The sequence below is a fragment of the Cervus elaphus genome, chromosome 33, assembly GCF_910594005.1.
Source record: "Cervus elaphus chromosome 33, mCerEla1.1, whole genome shotgun sequence".
In the NCBI taxonomy this organism is placed as follows: Eukaryota; Metazoa; Chordata; class Mammalia; order Artiodactyla; family Cervidae; genus Cervus; species Cervus elaphus.
Window position 1 is genome coordinate 64,114,776 of NC_057847.1, and position 18,545 is coordinate 64,133,320.

The following is an 18,545-nucleotide window of genomic DNA, read 5'->3' on the forward strand; positions in this document are numbered from 1 at the left end:
GGCATGTAGTGAAACATTCACAGATGATGCGATTTGGGGGATTTGCTTCAAAATAACCATCTGGGAGAGGTGTCAGTGAATGAGGCTGGCCACAAACTGCTCTTATTCAATCTGTGTCACAGACACACAGTTTCCTCATATCTGTTTCTTTGACATAGGTTTGACATTTTCCACATTAAAAAAAGTTTAAAACATAAAACTTTACAAATGTCTTACTGGTATATAATATGAATGATCAGAGACAATAAAAGTTTGTAAAAACACAAACTGGAGATGACTCCATCAAAGCCCCAATCTGCCACATATTTCCAAAGAGCGAACAGGCAATGGTTTGGGGTTTGTCAAGTCCTGCTATTTACCCTTTTAATTTTTGGAAGGTGGAGGTCAGAGTAAGAAATCTCAATCTAAATGTTGTAGTTTGTGGAAAAAAAAAATGTTGTAGTTTGTGAAGATAATAATTTAAAAAAGAAACAAAAAAAGATATAAAACTAAATGCTATGGTATGTGAAACTGACAAACAGGACTGGTGATAAAAGAATGAACTTAGAAGAAGGTAGAGGTTGAGGGAAATTGAGAGATCATTTAAGCTGGCGACAAATACTGTTCGGTAAAATCAGGATTGTTTTAAAAAAGCAGTTTCTAAAGATGTCTTAGAATTCAGGTAGTAAAAGCCACAAAAACACACAGATAAAGAAGATAAAAATAAAGGCTGAATTCAAGAACTGAAAAGAACAAGATCATAAATCTCTGTTACCTCCTGTGTTGCCAAAAAATATTATCTCACAGAAAGAGAATTTCCTGTGTCAAATGGCTAAACATTTAAAAGGTGTGTGTGGGTAATCTCAGGCAACAGTCTAGTGGTATTTTTAAAGTACTCCCCGACCCGTCCCAAAATGTTAGTTATATTTTCTCATTCAGGTTTTCTCCTGCAACCTAAACAGTCAATTCTTACTGCAGCCCACTTTGACAAATTAGTCTGTGCGACACCATTTCCAAGATATCTTTAGCAGCCAACATAGTCCATAAATCCAAATCATTGTACTGGTTATTAGAATTTCATTTCATGCTCACATTCACAAACATTTAAGCTTTCAACCTTTGCTGTTGGGCATTAATCTCGGCATTAATCAACGGATTAAGTACGCTGAATTTAAACTCAAGGTTAATAGCATGCTCAGCCAATATTAGTTTTACATATTGCCAAGGGAGAACAGGAAGACATGGAGACCTTTATGCCTGTTGTTTCTGAAACATAAGAAACAGACTGATGAGTAAGGCATGAAATTGCTTCTTTTGTTCCTTTATGAGGGACTCACACATACAGGTGGGTGTGCGCACAGACACACACACACACAGAGTCACTCACTCAACTAGCCCAAACTGGCATTTGCAGCAAAAGCTTGTACACATCCTAAGAGCTAGCAATTGATCACTGAGCAATTGATTATTTCAGAGCAACTATACTTCCAATGGCAACACAAGTCCTTAAAAAAATAGTACAAACAAATTAAGAAGTCTGGCAGGCTGTGATGGTTGCTAGTTGCTACAATAATTGTGTAGACAGGAAAAATGTGTGGGCATCAAATGTATCAGCACCATCTATCAACATAATATCAATGGGGTAAAGACATTTATTCTCAGTTGTGTAAAAGCTGATAGCAGTAAAAGGCTCTGCAGAAGGCTAAGTTAATAATACCTGAAACAATGACATTCAGAGTAATTACTTCATAGGCTCTTGTCTCTAATGGGAGTAGTTACATGGCTCACAAAAACAGATACAGAAAATGAACTGCCCGATGATCTGGAAATGCAAGGCTGGTTAACGGACATGAATCATTCATTTGCTCCCACCTGAGTACTTGGTTTTCATGAGTTGTATCTTCAGGAGAATTGGTGCTGCTTTGGTGGGGGAGGGGGCTAGTAAAGTATTAAAATTATGAGTATTTGAAAACTAGCAATGAAGACTGATTAATGGAAACCAGCTAACTTAGAGCTGTGTTTCAAACACAGGTGGACTGGAGAATAGAACTGACCACAAAGGCAACGGTGACAGATGACTTCATTTGAATTCAGCTTTCATTTGATGTGAAAGGGCAACAGTAATGGCAAGCGCAGAAGTACTAAGCGACTACACCTCTTGGAGCCTCTAAGGGCAGCTCTCCGAGCTGGGGAGAGGTTGAAATGGCGCTGTGCATCTGAGGTGTCAGGTACACACTGGGCTCGGTCACGTTTCATTCTTCTCTTACCGTCTGCCACCCAAGAAGGGCAATGCGGAGACTCTGAGCACCACACCCAGGCCCTAATACAGCATCAGACACATAACAAGCATCTGTGGGGATAATGACGAATAAACACTGATGGCTTTGCCTTCTGAGAGTCCCCCTAAGAGGCTGGTAGACTACTAGTTGGTGAGGGGAAGATTAAAGTTTCAGGGGAAGAAAAATGCAGGAAGAGTGCCGTCTTCTAAGACTGGTCTGAATCTAAATGCCTCAATTCAACTAGTGACTGACTATGGGAGATATTTTACTTCATGTCCTTTTTCATATTTGTCAAAGCTCTGGAGTTAAACGTATATGGAAACAAGAACTGGCTCTTCTTCAATTTTTGTTGTTTTTCAGTCCCTAAGTCAAGTCTGACTCTTTGCGACCCCATGGACTGCAGCACACCAGGTTCCCCTGTCCTTCACTACCTCCCAGAGTTTGCTCAGATTCACGTCCATGGAGTCAGGGATGCTAATCATCTCATCCTCTGATCTTCAATAAGGATTAAGAAAAGAATCAAAGTCACCACTGTGTTCACTGACGAAGTAAAAAAGTCAAACGAAACTGTCTGTCAATCACCTTCCCAACTGCAAGAGTAAGCTGGCGTATGATACAGGTTAAATGAAGTAACAAAAAGAAGGAAAGTGTGAAGAAAGCAAGAGGGGAAAAAAAAAATAGACAAAAACAGCACCACAAAGCCATAGATGTTGTCCAGGATTTATAGACTACTAGAACAGAATTAACAGCATTTAGGAAACATCTCTAATAATTTCATTTTAACAATGGCAAGAGATGTACTGCACCTCCACACATCCAGTTCATGATTTTAATATGAACAAGCATCACATCCTGAGAAAGGAAGCCAAGGAGAACTATATCCTTCTATATTGCTAGAAGTCTAGGGATCTAGAATGAAATGAGATTGGTGAATGAGAGCCAAAAATTCATTCTAATTCTAAGAGGAAATCAAGGTCCAAATAGAAAATGTCCTGGACTATATGACACTCCACAACTGTACTCAAATAATGGCAACATCAAAAATCTATCATGCACAGACATAGAGAACAAACGTATGGTTACCAAAGAGGAAAGGTGTGTGGGGGGGAGGGGTAAATTAGCAATTTGGGAGTCACACACACACACTATTTTATATATAAAATAGATAAACCACAAGGATCTGCTATATATCACAGAGAATTACACTCAACATTTTGTAATTATATAGGAAAAGGGGGCTTCCCAGCTGGTGCCAGTGGTAAAGAAACCACCTGCCAATGCAGGAGACATAAGAGATGCAAGTTCGATCCCTGGGTTGGGAAGATCCCCTGGAGGAGGGCATGGCAAACAACTCCAGTACTCTTGCCTGGAGTATCCCACGGATAGAGGAGCCTGGCAGGCTACAGTCCATAGGGTTGCAAAGAGTCGGTCACAACTGAAGCAACTTAGCACGTACATGGGAAAAGAATTTGAAAATGAATATATATATATATGTATTTTATACACACACACACACACACAGACAGACCTGAAACTAAGACAACATTGTAAATCAGCCATAGTTAAATAAAAAACTAAATACCCTCCACGAAAGTAAAGTTAAAAAAAAAAAACTTTTCATGAAAGTATCAGTTAAAATGATTATCATTTATCAGGCTCTACTCTAAGCATGGTCCCATAGAGACTCAGGAATCTTCAAGGTTGGATTCTTTAAAAACAAAATTAAAACTTTTATATTATAAAGGAAGAACCTGAGACACAGAGAGAGCAACTTTTCTAAGAGCACAGAGTTTAGCACGCATCAGAAACAGAAGCTGAAGTCAGGTGTGAGGCTCTAAGACAGTACTGACTATTGAAAGGCTCATATTGGTTACATTTTCTACTCTTATAGGGTACCTATTAAGACGCTTTGAAAAAAGAAAAAAATTTTTCTTTAAGTGCCAGAGTTTCAAGATAATTTTCACATTAAAACTTTGAAGAAGAAGTTCCTAGTTGTTTCCCAGGACCCCTTCCTGGCTCAATTACCTGTATCCAGGCTTTCTCTTCTATTAGACTTAAAAGATAATGAATGCATAGCATGGTGCCAAGGAAATGAGTTCTCAGTAACTGTTGACAATCAATGAACATAACAGATGTTCAGTAAGTGCTCACTGACCTGAGTTCAGTGGAACAAAAAGGAAAGTCTGATCATTTGCATAAGAAAAGAGTAGAATAGGTCGAACAGGCAAACGAAGCACCATTCCATGTCCCGGAAGGAGAAAAAAATAGTTAAAGGTTCTGAAACAAGATACCCAGGCTCCAATATCAAGTCTACATGATTCATCACATCTTTATGCAACCCAGTCTATCCCACACTCCTCTCAATTTACCTCCACAGAAGTTCCCTCTTGCCTCATCTTAGCTACATCCTTCCTTCCCTTCCGGTAGTGGTAGGGTGGCTGTTTCAAAGGAAGGGAACCAGGTCATATGTAATTGCAGTCCTCTCCATCTGAACCCTTCTCCTGCACCTCCCCAGCTCTGGCTCAGGAAATGAAGACCCAGGCTGGAGTGGGCACCTCAAACCCTCTTCCTCTCCCTTCACTTCAGCAGTCCTCCCCAAGATGCAAACTCTCAGGAAGGCGTGAAATTAGCTCAGCTTGTCAATCAGGGAGTCCAGTTAGACTGTGGCTAAATTCTATCAAATGGAAATGAGCAAAAAACTTTTGAAAATTGAACTAAATGAGGGACTTTTTCCTCAGGGCAGGAAAGGTGCCTCTAATTGACTTCTCACTGGAGTGAAGGTTCACCCATAGCCCCAGGCCTTACTCCCCTGGAGAAGAAAATGAGAAGGCGGGCCCCAGGCCACCCAAGCTCAAAACACACTCAAGTACATGCTACAGAGTCAACTTGCCAGCAGCCTGCTAATAAGGTACATCACACACCCAACTCTCAGAGCTTTTTCATTTCCAAGAGGTATTTTAACTATCATTTACTCTGACAGTTGCCATGATGGCCTTGGGGTGGCCATGTAGCAACCTCATCCAAAAAAAAAAAGTCTGACTCTTACAGAGGAAAGAGAAGGGTGCCAAGAGGGACAAATCCCACAGATTCCAGGGCCACATGCCCTAGAGCAATACTGGTTTGGCTTCCATCCCCCATCATCTTATGCCACAGAGGAGAGACACCTGAAGTATGTCAAGGAAAAGTATGGCAAAAACATTTCATTTAGCCTCAAAATGGAGGCATTCTCCTCTCTGCATGGCATCACCAGGGAGATGTTATTAAGGTTAAACAACAACAGTACCAAAACTAGGGATGCAAATAAAAGGAGATGGAAGCCAAGAGCCTGCCAAGCGCACAACCTTAGAAATTTAGCCAGCATCCATTTCACAAGCTCTGAGGGCCACTGCCACTGCCCATAAGGGATGGGGGATACAGCCAACGGAGTTTTCATTCCCTGCTCAGTTCTCTCCTGTAGCTGGCTCTGAATAAAGTCTTAACCCCACCCCACTCCATCAACCTTTCTAAAGGTGAAATAGATCACTGAAGCATGTAATAGATTCCATGTGGTGTGTAAAAATGCCCTGTAACTCTTAAAAAACAAGCTGCTATTTAAATTCAAGGGTACAAATGAAAATGAAGTTCAGATAAAAAGGTAGAAAAAAAAAAGGGAGAAAGTTAATAATTCAGTCTGTAAGTACAATAAATAGCTAACTCAGCCAAGAAGCATATGAAAAGATGCTGAACATCACTAATCAGTAAGGAAATAACAGTGATAAAATGAATGAGATACTCCCTCATACCCATTCACATGGCCATTAGAAAAGAAAAAATAGAAAATAACAAGTGTTGGTGAGAATGTGGAGAAGTTAGAACCTTGTGCACTGCTGGTGGGAATGTAAAATGGCACAGCTGCTATGGAAAATAGTCTGGTGGTTCCTCAAAACATTAAAAATAGAATTAATATATGATCTAGAAACTCTGTTTCTGGATATATACCCAAAAGAATTGAAATCAGGGTCTCAAAGAGTTATATGTACACTCATGCTCACAGCAGTACCATTCACAACTGATGAAAGATGAAGGCAACCCAAGTGTCCCCTGAGAGATGAACGGGTAAGAATATGCAGTCTGTATACATAATGGAATATTATTCAGCCTCAAAAAGGAAGGGCATTCTGACCCCTGCTAAAACATGGATGAACCTTGAGTACACTATGCTAAGTGCAATCAGCGGATCACAAAAGACAAATACTGTATATTTCACTTACAGGAGTACTTGGAGTAATCAGAAGAAGGTGGGAGGCTGTGGAGTCACGGTTTGATAGGAACAGTTTCAGGTTGGCAAGATGAAGCATTCTGGAGATGCATGGATGGTGGCGATGGTTACAGAGCAACATGAATGTCCTTAATGCCACTGAACTGTACGCTTTATGATTAAGCTGGTAAATTTTGTTATGTGTATTTTACTACTTTTTTTTTAATTGGTAAAAAAAAAAAATTAGGGAACTCAGACTATTTTTTCCTCAAGGGAAAAAAAGACATCATGCTACTTGGGGACAGAGGAGAGCAATGAAGAAGGAAATCATAAACCGTTCATGTAAAAACAATATACATTTTTCAGCTTTCCAAATTCCAGGCTCAGCTATGGAACAGACCAACCACACACATCGACTCCACCCCTCCCAAAAGACACAAGAAGCTGCTTACCTCACTGAGGTAAATAAAAAAAGAGCAGGTGGACCCATCCACTCCGTATTCTGCGTAGCAGGGATCCGAGCGCCACATATTTTTCATCCACTGAAACAACCAGAGGAGGAAGAGCAATGATGAGCAGCCAGTCACTGTGGTGGGCACATCTGCCTAGAGGCTGTGAGATTCAGCCAGCAGTGCAGCCCAGGAGCACCAATGGGGAGGAATGTTTTCTCAAGAGCAAGTGCCTCACAGACCCTGGCATGAGCGTGCCCTCCCAGAGACCTACAGTTGCACCAGCCCCAGCACGGAGCCTGGAAAACAGCACGGGAATCAAGGCAGGAGCACCGGATGTACTTGAGTCCCATATGGAAGCCATTTAAAATGCTCTGGGGTTTGTCTCACCATCCTGAGAACAGAAACTTTTCTCTGAAAACTACTGAGCAGAGGAGTGGTCTCCCCAAGGTTTGGCCACATAAATGCGATGAAAAAACAAACAAATGTTAAGAGTGGCCAACAGCTGTCTGGGTACTCAACTGCACATGCAAATGTGACATTTAAATAACAATCTGGAGACCTCTTGGCTGAGGCCTGGGGACTTGGGAGAGGGGAGGTGGACACTAAATCAGGGAAGCCCCTTGTCTTTGGCTCTTGAAGGATCACCCACTGGAGGACGGGAAAGAGAGGGAACGCAGTTTCAAAGACACAGCAGGTGCCTGCAATGGCCCAGCTCTTTCAGTCTGACCAGTGAGTCACTGTTGACTAAGCCCATGGAGCTGGCATAAGCAGGGAACGGTTGTCATGGCCACAGCCCCAAACTGGCAGGGCTGATGCATCCCTTAAATGACTTCCTTAAAGAGGGCTCGATCCCCCATCTGCATCGCTGGGGAGGAGAAGAGGGGAGGGGAAGCCAGGGGGTGTCAGGACATCACTCTTGACTTACCTTGATTTTCCCCTCGCAGTGGGGGTAGCCATCCATAGGAGGCAATACGCATTTTTCTTGAGCTCCATTAATGATATCTGAAAAAGAGGGAAAACAACAAAAGATACCATCAAGTTTATGCCAAGTGCAGGACAGAAAGACAAACAGAAAAGAGAAGTCTATCCTGGGAGCCACACTCTGACCCCTCCAGCTGGTCTGACTGGTCTGCAGTGAGGAATTGACCCAACCACAGCCAATCTCCAGGGTGGTCAGAGGCCTGTGATGGGTGAGGACAAGTTTGAAAGGAAGAGTCAGGTCAACCATATTACTTAGAAACTTGCAACTGGGAAACTGAGAAAACAAACAAGTGGGTGGGGGTGAGGGGGGCAGGAAATGAAGCCAGGAGATTAGGAGGGTCCCTGGGTCAAGCCAGACTGGGCCATGAGGACAAACTGAGGCCACGAGCAGCTTTATGAACACGTGTGCTTGTCATTTATGAAACTGAAAACAGTGGTACAAATGAACTTATTTACAAAACAGAAATAGACTCACAGACATAGAAATCAAACTTACGGTTACTAAAGGGGAAAGTGGGGGGTGTAGTGGAGGGATAACTTGGGAGTTTGGGATTAACAGGTACATACTACTATATATAAAATAAATAAAGTTTTACTGTTACAGCACAGGGAAATATACTGAATATTTTATAATAACCTGTAAGGGGAAGGAATATGAAAAAATATATATATATAAACAGAAACCATTTTCCTGTATATCTGAAACTAACACAACACTATAAATCAACTATATTTCAATAAAACAAAACACACAAGTGCCCGAGCTGAGGCAGCCCAGGAGAGAGAGAGGCGAAGGCGTGCAGAGGAGCAGAAAGCCACCAGATGCTTGTGCAAGGTACAACTTTGTATAGACCCGGTTCTGATATTTCCACCAAGATCTCCTTATTCTTCCAATCTTTCCTCCCAATAAACTCCTTTTCTATCAGCAAGCTCAAGTGGACTCCTATTTCTTGTAACTACAGAATCAAAACTAAAAAGAATGCCCTCCAGAGGCTTATAGTTAAGTGATGAACAACAAACTGGTCAAAAACTGAACAGTTGCTTAAAAGGCTTTATATTAGGGAGGGGCCAGGGAAGGATGCCCAGACCAGTCTCTAAGCATCAGAGAAGACTTCCTGGATCCAGAGGCATCTCAGCTGAGATATGAAGGTGCAGAAGTGACCCAGCTAGAGGGAAACAGTAAAGATGGTGTTCAGTGAAACGTCCACATGTAGGACCTGATCTGATGAGAGTGAATGAGGGTGAGGCACTGAAATGCGAAGAGCTGACTCACTGGGAAAGACCCTGATGCTGGGAAAGACTGAAGGCAAAAGGAGAAGGGGACGACAGAGGATGAGATGGTTAGATAGCATCACCTACTCCATGGACATGAAATCCGAGCAACTCCAGGAGACAGTGAAGACAGGGGGGCCCTGTGTGCTGCAGTTCATGGGCTCACAGAGTTGGACACAACTTAGCAACTAAACAACAACTCAAGAGTCAGACAGGGCCCAAACCAGAAAGGCCACAAAGACTCCAGCCTCTGTGCTAAGGGCATGGCTGGTGGAGCGCTGAAAACTTTTAAGGAGAAGATAGTTATGATCAGGTTTTCGTTTAGAAATGATCATTTCAGTTGGAAACTAGGACAATCCTAAACCTACATGCTTCTCTTCTGGGACCAACTATATTTTCCAGACATGCTTGCAAAACTGTCCCCGTTTCTCACCGCTGACCGTTTTCAATACAAAGTACTAATCGGAAATTAGATCCCAAACTACAAGGTCATTTGACAGTGGTATTTAAACAATGTCGATGGCTGCTAGGGCTAAAACAGAAGTTAGCGCAAAGAGGAATTTTAGTTGTACCTGTTCCTTGAAATTCAGTTCATCTGAGAGTCTAAAACAGAAATCCCAGACCTCTGGATTGAGCCTTTTCAATGAGCATTCTACCTGCTAAGGATAACTAGAGCATAAAATCAGTACCTTCCTTATCATAGGTTGGAGGCTGTCAGTTGATAACATGAAAAACACTTAGCTTGTTGGAGTCTTTGTCTTCCCATCTGTAAAATCAGAATCACTGCAGTTCTATTTCATCCAGGTCTTATTAAATAAGTTAACATTTGTAAAAAGCCTGGCTGGCACTCCTATCGGCTGGTATCAGAGACCACAGCAGGTGCTTAAGAGTCGGCATTTGCTGTATAATTCCACACAACTTTCAATTGCTATATCCAGGAAAGCAACGTTTCAAATGCGCAGCTGCTTCTGGAAATGAATTCTCTTCATTTTTAAAATAACTGCAGGCTTGAATGGTGGATCTCCCTAAAGTTCCCCTTCTGTCTCACTCGCACGCCAACAGCCAGCTCCAGTATCCTCAGACAGATGGGCTGCCTTACCAGAGAAGAAAGATGCTTTCCAATGACTACTGCTCCAATGACTAATTCCAATTTTGCTCACACTCAACAAGCAAATAAGAGGCAGCACAGGTTCTGAGAAACTAAGCAGAGTGTAGAATTGCTGAAGTTCGGGGGTAACTGAACATTTAAAGGGCTCCTTAGGGGTCAGGAGGCTTCCCAGGTGGTGCTAGTGGTAAAGAATCCCCCTGCCAAAGACCCGGAGGAATCAGGTGGAGAGGGAGGTGGGAGGGGGGATCGGGATGGGGAATACGTGTAAATCTATGGCTGATTCATATCAATGTATGACAAAAACCACTGAAAAAATAAATAAATAAATAAAGGAAAAAAAAAAAAAAAAAGAATCCCCCTGCCAATGCACGAGACATAAGAAACCTGGCTTCAATCCCTGGGTCGGGAAGATCCCCTGGAGAAGGGCATGGCAACCCACTCCAGTATTTTTGCCTGGAGAATCCCATGGACAGAGGAGCCTGGTGGGCTGCAGTCCATAGAGTTGCAAAGAGTTGGACATGACTAGAGCGACTTATCATGCATGCAAGCATTAGGGGTCAGTACCTCTCTTTTGTTACACACAATAGGTATTATTCTAGTTCTGGATGTTTGGAGCCAGAAGTTATTGCAACTAAATGAGTTGGAGGTATGCTAGTGTGGGGCAAACAGAAACCACCAGATGATGAAATTAACCAGCAGGTCCATGAAAGGTGCAGGCAAAGCCTGGCTGCTGGCAGTGTGGGTCTACTTCATCTAAGAGTTTCAGGGAATAAAACTATGTTATGCCAACTTTTTCTGCAAAGGGCTAGACAATAAATATCTAAGGCTGCATAGGCCACATGGTTGCTGGGATGTAGCAGTCACAGCAGGGGAAATGGAATGATGTGTGTGTCTGTGTTTCAATAAAACTTTATTTACAAAAACAGGTGCAGACCCTGGTGTTTGCTATGCTAAGATAGCCCCCAAAAGAGGATCCTTGCTTCTTCAAAGACCTGCTGAACTAACGTCTTAAAGGACATCTGCAGGTACTCTCCTGCCAGACGTGCCCTTCTTCCACCCACTGAAAGCCCTTTCTCCTTTAAAATCGAGTTGGAGCATCCATCCCCGCCTGAAGAAAGCTGAGATCCTTCCTCCCTATCTCTATGTTCAATCAAGACTGAGTTAGGATTGAGTGCTGCCCCTTCAGCTCCTGGCCCTCCCATGGCAGCCAGGACAGGCGAGCAATCCTGTTCTCTTTTCTGCATCTGTCCACCCCCTTTGCTAGGACATGAGAACACTGTGGGAAGGTTATGTCTTTCTGCTCCATCACCAGGCACTCAGCGAGTGCTGCTGGACTGGATGAACACTCACGTGTTCTGCCTGACCCGCCCCCGCTCCCCACCCCTGACACTTTGGATCAAGGAGAAGGAGACTGAGCTGAGACCGCAGTGTTTTTCACTCCTCTACTAAGTGGCAGTATGTCAGCTAATCCAACAGGGCTCCTCTGCATTTCCATGATCTTAGGAGGGCTTTTGTCGCTATTTGTTACACAGCGATGGGTCTGAATAGATGGCAGCTTCCAAAAGTGCAGTTCAGTGGCTGAAGGCTCTGAGGTAGGCGGGATCTGTGAAAGGGACACACAGGAAGTGCCAGCCTTTCTTCTGAGCATGGGGTTGACATGCTCCCAGAATCTGACCACCCGTAAGTAACCTGAACAGGACCCTCGACTACCCCCCAGGCCCTGAGGAGTCTCAGTACACCTCACAGGGCAGCTCCCCATCTTGCTTCCATCACGAGGACAAAATCCCAACGAATCATGTTTCTAGATTTTTCTAATAGAAACAGAAGACTTTTCTACCTCTGGAAGAGCCTCCAATCTCAGTTCAGTTCAGTCACTCAGTCGTGTTTGACTCTTTGCGACCCCATGGACTGCAGCACACCAGGCTTCCATGTCCATCAACAACTCCCAGAGCTTGCTCAAATTCATGTCCATCGAGTCGGTGATGCCATCCAACCATCTCATCCTCTGTCACCCCCTTCTCTTCCTGCCTTCAATCTTTCCCAGCATCAGGGTATTTTCAAATGAGTCAGCTCTTCGCATCAGGTGGCCAAAGTATTGGAGTTTCAGCTTCAGCATCAGTCCTTCCAATGAATATTCAGGACTGATTTCCTTTAGGATGGACTGGTTGGATCTCCTTGCAGCCCAAGGGACTCCAAGAGTCTTCTCCAACACCACAGTTCAAAAGCATCAATTCTTCGGTGCTCAGCTTTCTTTATGGTGCAACTCTTAAATCAAATCCATACATGACTACTAGAAAAACCATAGCTTTGGCTAGATGGACATTTGCTGGCAAAGTAATGTCTCTGCTTTTTAACATGACTACTTTTCAGGGGGCACTTAGCTTACTGCTCATGAGGCCCCTCCAAAAAAGGAGACAGGATTCTGCCAAGATATGTTACTAGAAGGTTCTTCCTGCTGTTTTCCCCACCCTCCCCCACATGTCAAATTATTTTTTTTAATAGTGAAAGTGCAAGGTGCGAATATAAGATAAAATGCAAATGTAAAATAAGACGCTAATGCAAGCAAAGAAACTCAGCTTCTACTATTGTTCAGGATTCAGTTTCATTTCTCACCCTAATACCAGCCCAAGTAGGGCCCCGCACTGGAAACATCACCTCTGAACTGATTCTATGGTGCTGTCAACCCAGTATTAGAAAAAGGGAAGGACATCTAGGTGTAAAAACTGTTTTTTTATCAGTGTGGTAAGAAGTCAAATATTAGGTTGAATCTAAGAGAACAGTTTTCTTATTATCAAAAATGCTTACAACTCAGGAAGAGCACGTGTACTGCAGAAGTGACAGAAGCTGCCATAAACACATCCAGAGCAAGGTGTTCCTGCCAAGCGTGGAGCCGGATTCTCCCCGACAGCCCTAACAGGTGTATACAGATTGACAGAGACACAACAGGATTTCAACTATACATTTGGAAGTGACAGAGACCAAGAGATATGGAACCAGGCAGAGAGATGTTTTTAACTCATGCTTTCCTCTGCCCAAGGAAGGAAGGAAAGTGGGAGAGAACGGGGTGGAAGTAAATGGTGAAGACGATCTCAGAGGGTTGGTGACAACAGCAAAAGGGTGATTCAGGAAATGAAGGTGGATGATTGTGAGCTCTCAAGATATAGGACCAGCCTTCGGAAAGTGCTGGCACACACATTATCACACTTTACATTCACCACATCCTCCTGAACAAGGAAGACAATGACCTCATCTCATGGTTTGGAAAGAAGCTTCAAAATCCTCAGCATCTATCTCCAAACTCAGCCCACAGTTGCCTGGAATTTCTCCCCAAAGCCTGTGGCTTGCCACGTGCTGAGATATCAAAGCCACATCCTTGAAAGATATGGTCTGTATCCTCGAGGAGCTCCCCAGGGCTTGGGGAGGGACCACATACAGCAGAGAGAGGCACACATCAGCGGAACTCCATCCCTAGAAAAACCTCCTGAAAGGCTGGACAGCCACCCTTTGGCTAGCCCCCACCTACTGCCTGGCACCCTGGCAGCTCCGCAGAGTTTTTTTTAAACAAATGAATGAACTACCGTCACAAAGGGATGAAGAGCCTCGGGTTCCAGAGAAGTGCAGGGAGGAGGAGAATAAGCCGCAGAAGAAAGGGGGTGAGCGGTCCTCACTGGGAATCCTTAAACCAGAAACTCTTGAGTTCCGGACCACACACTAAACAAGCCAGAGGAATCTGGGTTCCACACGAGGAAAAACGACAGAAGCAGCAGCAGTGAAAAAAAAGACTCGTTCCCCATGCAGAGAGGGAGGAAGTGGACCCATTCCCCACGTGAATTACTGATATTCATACCTTATCAGCATTTAAAAAGAGAGGCTTCTGGTTCTGTGAGATATGATCTTCATGAGTTCTATGTTAACTGTTCTGATACATTTACAAACGAAGCGCAAACACTGGGCAGCACACAAGCAAACCTTTATCTTTTAACTGCCCAGCTCAATGCACATACATGGAGATGCTGTTGTGTTTTTAAAGTAAACGATCAACCATGCAGCATCATAAAACACTCACCTACTACAAACTCACATTAAGTTAATGATAACCATTGCTCATTTTGAAGGACAAAAGTGATCCAGAAAAGAAAGAAGCTCAAAACGAGAGGCTGGCAGCCAGGTGTCACTCTTAATCTGATTCTATCAATGCTTGTGGGTGGCACCACCTGTAAGAAAGTCAGCTACATGCTTCTGGTTGATGATGATACAGTGAGGACACGGAGGGGAAGGGAGTGCATGTGTGTGTCGGGGGTGGGGGCGGGTGCGGGCTGAGGAGGAGGTGGGAGAAAGAAAGAGAGGTGTGGTTGTAAGTGAGCCCCACACAGAAGATACTCACTTCAGAATGAAAGCTGACCCTCCCAAGAGAGCCTCCTTTGTGAAGGCTCACTTTTCTGAATATTAATTATAGCAAAGACAACATGTGTTTTGAAGTGGCATTTCTTTTTAAGAACTTGTAAAACACGGTGCCATTAATTTTTTAATCTAGAACTCAACAGGCATCAATAGGTTAAGGGTTTCTGATTTCCTCACCATCACTATTTTAACAGAAAATGGGGAGAAAGAAAGAAAAAGTGTTTTAAAAGCCTCTCAGAAACCTCAAAAAACACAACCATCTGCCCACCCCCGGAAGTTTTGGAAACCTAGTTCAACCTCCTCATCCAGTTCTGCTGCCAACAGCTCAGATAACCATCTTCTTGAGTGAGGGCTCAATCCGCCCAAAGGTACCCCACGCATATCTCCTCTTAAAAGATAAAGGGTCTCCAGTGATCTGCTTTGTGTGTAAGACAAGGAAGTGCTTCTCTGGGAACACCTGATAGGAACACACGGCCCCAGTTATCAGATGGCCCCTGCAGGGCGCCCACGTGAGGTCTGCGCCCGCTGGGAGCCGACTCCAGCTCTGCGCTCAGCCTGGAGACCAGGCTCTTGCCAGCACCTCTATCAGCTGGCCTTGTGTCAGGAGTTAATAGCAATAAATCGGACAGAAATCAGCCATGGTGAAATGTAATCTCCCATTAAAGGTGACCTCACCAGTCATTCTCAGCTTGGCAAATATTCATTCAGGGCCACTTTATATCTGCATTATGAAAAAGTGATTTAATTTCTATAACTGAATCATGTACACATATTCCAGACCCAGGGCCCACAGGAACAGGAAACTCTCTGCCCCCTGAAGGAGCTGGGGCAGTCCTGATGGGTAATGGGGCATGACACACTCAGACTCCCAGGGATGGACAATGAGCATCTTGAGAAGGGTTGTCTGCATTTTTTTGGTTTTGTTTGGCTTTTCAGCCTAAGAAGCTAGAAATGTAATCACTGTACCAAAGAATTTCAGAGTTGCAAAGGACTTTCTGAAGCCATATTAGTAAGCTGTTAACTTTTTCTGATTCATAAGAATGTATTGAGTGATGAAGTGCCATCCTTATTCAGTGATTTAACAAAATTCACTAATTACCTCCCACGCATAATGCATTCTGCAACCCTGGCCTCTGTCTTCTAAGTCAAGATTGTTTCCACTTCTGGCTCTTGGTATTAAAAGGCACACCACCACCACTATATTCATGTTCTACTCTAGAAATCTGAAGAGTCAACACTGAAGAATAAAATGACCAATTTTCACTTGTCTCTGAATAAGTACTCCAAGGGCCTCATGGACTTGATAAAAACCTGGAGCTACAGTATTGCACATGAAGAAATGCTATAGGCATAATGGAAGTCAATAGGAAAATCACATTTGATGAAGTTTTCCAATTATGCACAGCTTTTCAAGGATGGTATTAATGTGTGAAAAGAAAGAAATTGTGAGGACTATGAAAATACATTGCCAAGTATAATCAATGTCAAAATTTCAAATCACAGTAATAGCTAAATAAACCTATATTATTTATGTTTTCTTCTGTTACACCCTGTATCATTTGTTTATTAATATTTATTTTTGCAGGATTTCTACCTAAGTTTTTAAGCTAACATTAATAAGGTTTCATCTTTTGTTGACAAACAGAATTAAAAAGAAGGTCTAGGATTAGCATCTAGGATTAAGATTCTCAGTACAATGAGGTATCACCTCACACCAGTCACTGGCCATCATTAAAATAATAAATGCTACAAATAATAAATGCTGGAGAGGGTGTGGAGAAAAGGGAACCCTCCTACACTGTTGATGGGAATGTAAATTGGTGCAACCACTATCAAGAACGGTATGGAGGTTCCTTAAAAAACTAAAAATAGAGCTACCATATGATTTTGCAATCCCACTCCTGGGCATATATCTGGACAAAACCATAATTTAAAAAGATAACATGCATTCCAATGTTCATAGCAGTACTGTTTACAATAACCAAGACATGGAAGGAACTTCAATGTTCACTGACAGATGAAGGGATAAAGATACGGTGCGTGTGTACACACCATTAAAAAGAATGAAATAATGTCATTTGCAGCAACAGGGATGGACCCAGAAATTCTCCTAACAAGTGAAGTAGGCCAGACAAAGCAAGTCCAGTATCATATGATATCGCTTATATGTGGAATCTAAAAAAAAAAAGAATTTACTTACAAAACAGAAACAGACCCAAAAAACATAGAAAACAAACCTATGGCTACCAAAGTGAAAGGTAGGGGAGATAAATTAGGAGACTTGGATTGGCATGTGCATACTACCGTATATAAAATAAATAACCAACAGGGACCTGCTGAATGGCACAAAGGACTCTACTGAATATTTTTTAATAACCTATAAGGGAAAAGAATCTGATATGTATAGAATCTGATATGGTGTGTGTGTGTACACACACACACACACACATGTATGTCATACATACACATGTCAGTCACACATAGGACATATGACATATACATGTCAGTCATACATATGACACATGACATACATATGTCAGTCATACATATATGACTGAATCCTGATCACTCTTCTGTGTATCTAAAAGTAACACAACATTGTAAATCAACTACACTTCAATGAAATAAATTTTTTAAAAAACTAATTAAAAGATTCTAGGAGGGGCAGGGTCCATAAGAATGTTGCATGTGTGCATGCATGCACACACACACACACCCCCTCTATTCTGATATGCCTCCCGGCACTGCTTCTGATAAAACATGTCAGACTCCTCGGAATTCACACCAGGACCGCATACGCACAGCGGACAGAAATCAGCCAGGGTCAAACGCTTGCCAGTGACTTAACGACAACAACAGCAGCTCGTCGCTGTTCGTCATCAGGGAAACGCAATCAAAACCACAATGAGACACCACTATACTCGCTGAAATGGCTAGAATCAAACATTCAGGTCATAACAAGTGTTGGCAAGGAGAAATCAGACCCCTTAAGCACTTTTGATAGGAATCTCAGATGGTGTGGCTATCTTGGAGAACAGTCTAGCAGTTCCTTAACAAGTTAAACATGGAGTTACCATCTGACCCAGCAATTCCACTCCCAGGTAGACACCCAAAACAAATGAAGACCTTAGACCCATACAGAAGTTCACAGCAGAATTAATCATAAGAGCCACAAGTTAAACACGGAAACAAACCAAATGTTCACCAATGGACCAATGGTAGACAAGACACAGTACATCCATGCAACGGGGTATCATTCAGCCATAAACGGAATGAAATACACATTCATCCCACAACATGGATGAACCTTGAAAAAGTAAGCTAAGTGAAAGAAGGCAGTCACAAACGACCACACATTACATGAAAGGTCCAGAATACACAAATCAACGATACAGAAAGTAGCTTACTGGCTGCTTAAGACTGGGGGAGAGGGAGGTTGGGGGTGTGGGGGCAGGTTGCAGGTCATGATAACTAACTGGTACAGAATCTTTTTTGAGGTGATAAAAATATTCTATATTTGATTGTGGCAATGGTTGCACAACTCTGTGAATACACGTAAGACCTTTAAATTATACTCTTAAAAAAGGCAATCGGTAGGGTATGCAAATTATATATCAATAAAGCTGCTACGAAAACCCCCAATCCCTGCCACTGACTCATTCAACAATCACTGCACCTAAATGAGTACCTGTGATGCTTTTAGTCCCATCCTAAGATGTATACCGGGGCTTCCCTGGTAGGTCAGCTGTTAAAGAATCCGCCTGCAATGCAGGAGGACCCCGGTTGGATTCCTGGGTCAGGAAGATCTACTGGAGAAGGGAAAGGCTACCCACTCC

At 42.8% G+C, this 18,545-nt stretch overlaps 1 protein-coding gene across 7 annotated transcripts in view; it reads right to left on the bottom strand.

The window, feature by feature from the left end:
- MGAT5 (alpha-1,6-mannosylglycoprotein 6-beta-N-acetylglucosaminyltransferase) overlaps window positions 1-18,545 on the bottom strand; it is a 395,868-nt gene that overhangs the window by 164,023 nt on the left and 213,300 nt on the right. For all 7 annotated transcript variants that reach the window (XM_043894629.1, XM_043894630.1, XM_043894627.1 and 4 more), the window contains 2 exons: window positions 7,873-7,949; window positions 6,948-7,037 (listed from right to left, as the gene is read on the bottom strand). In XM_043894629.1, coding sequence (XP_043750564.1) covers window positions 6,948-7,037; window positions 7,873-7,949 — 167 coding nt within the window. The remainder of the gene's footprint in view (window positions 1-6,947; window positions 7,038-7,872; window positions 7,950-18,545) is intronic.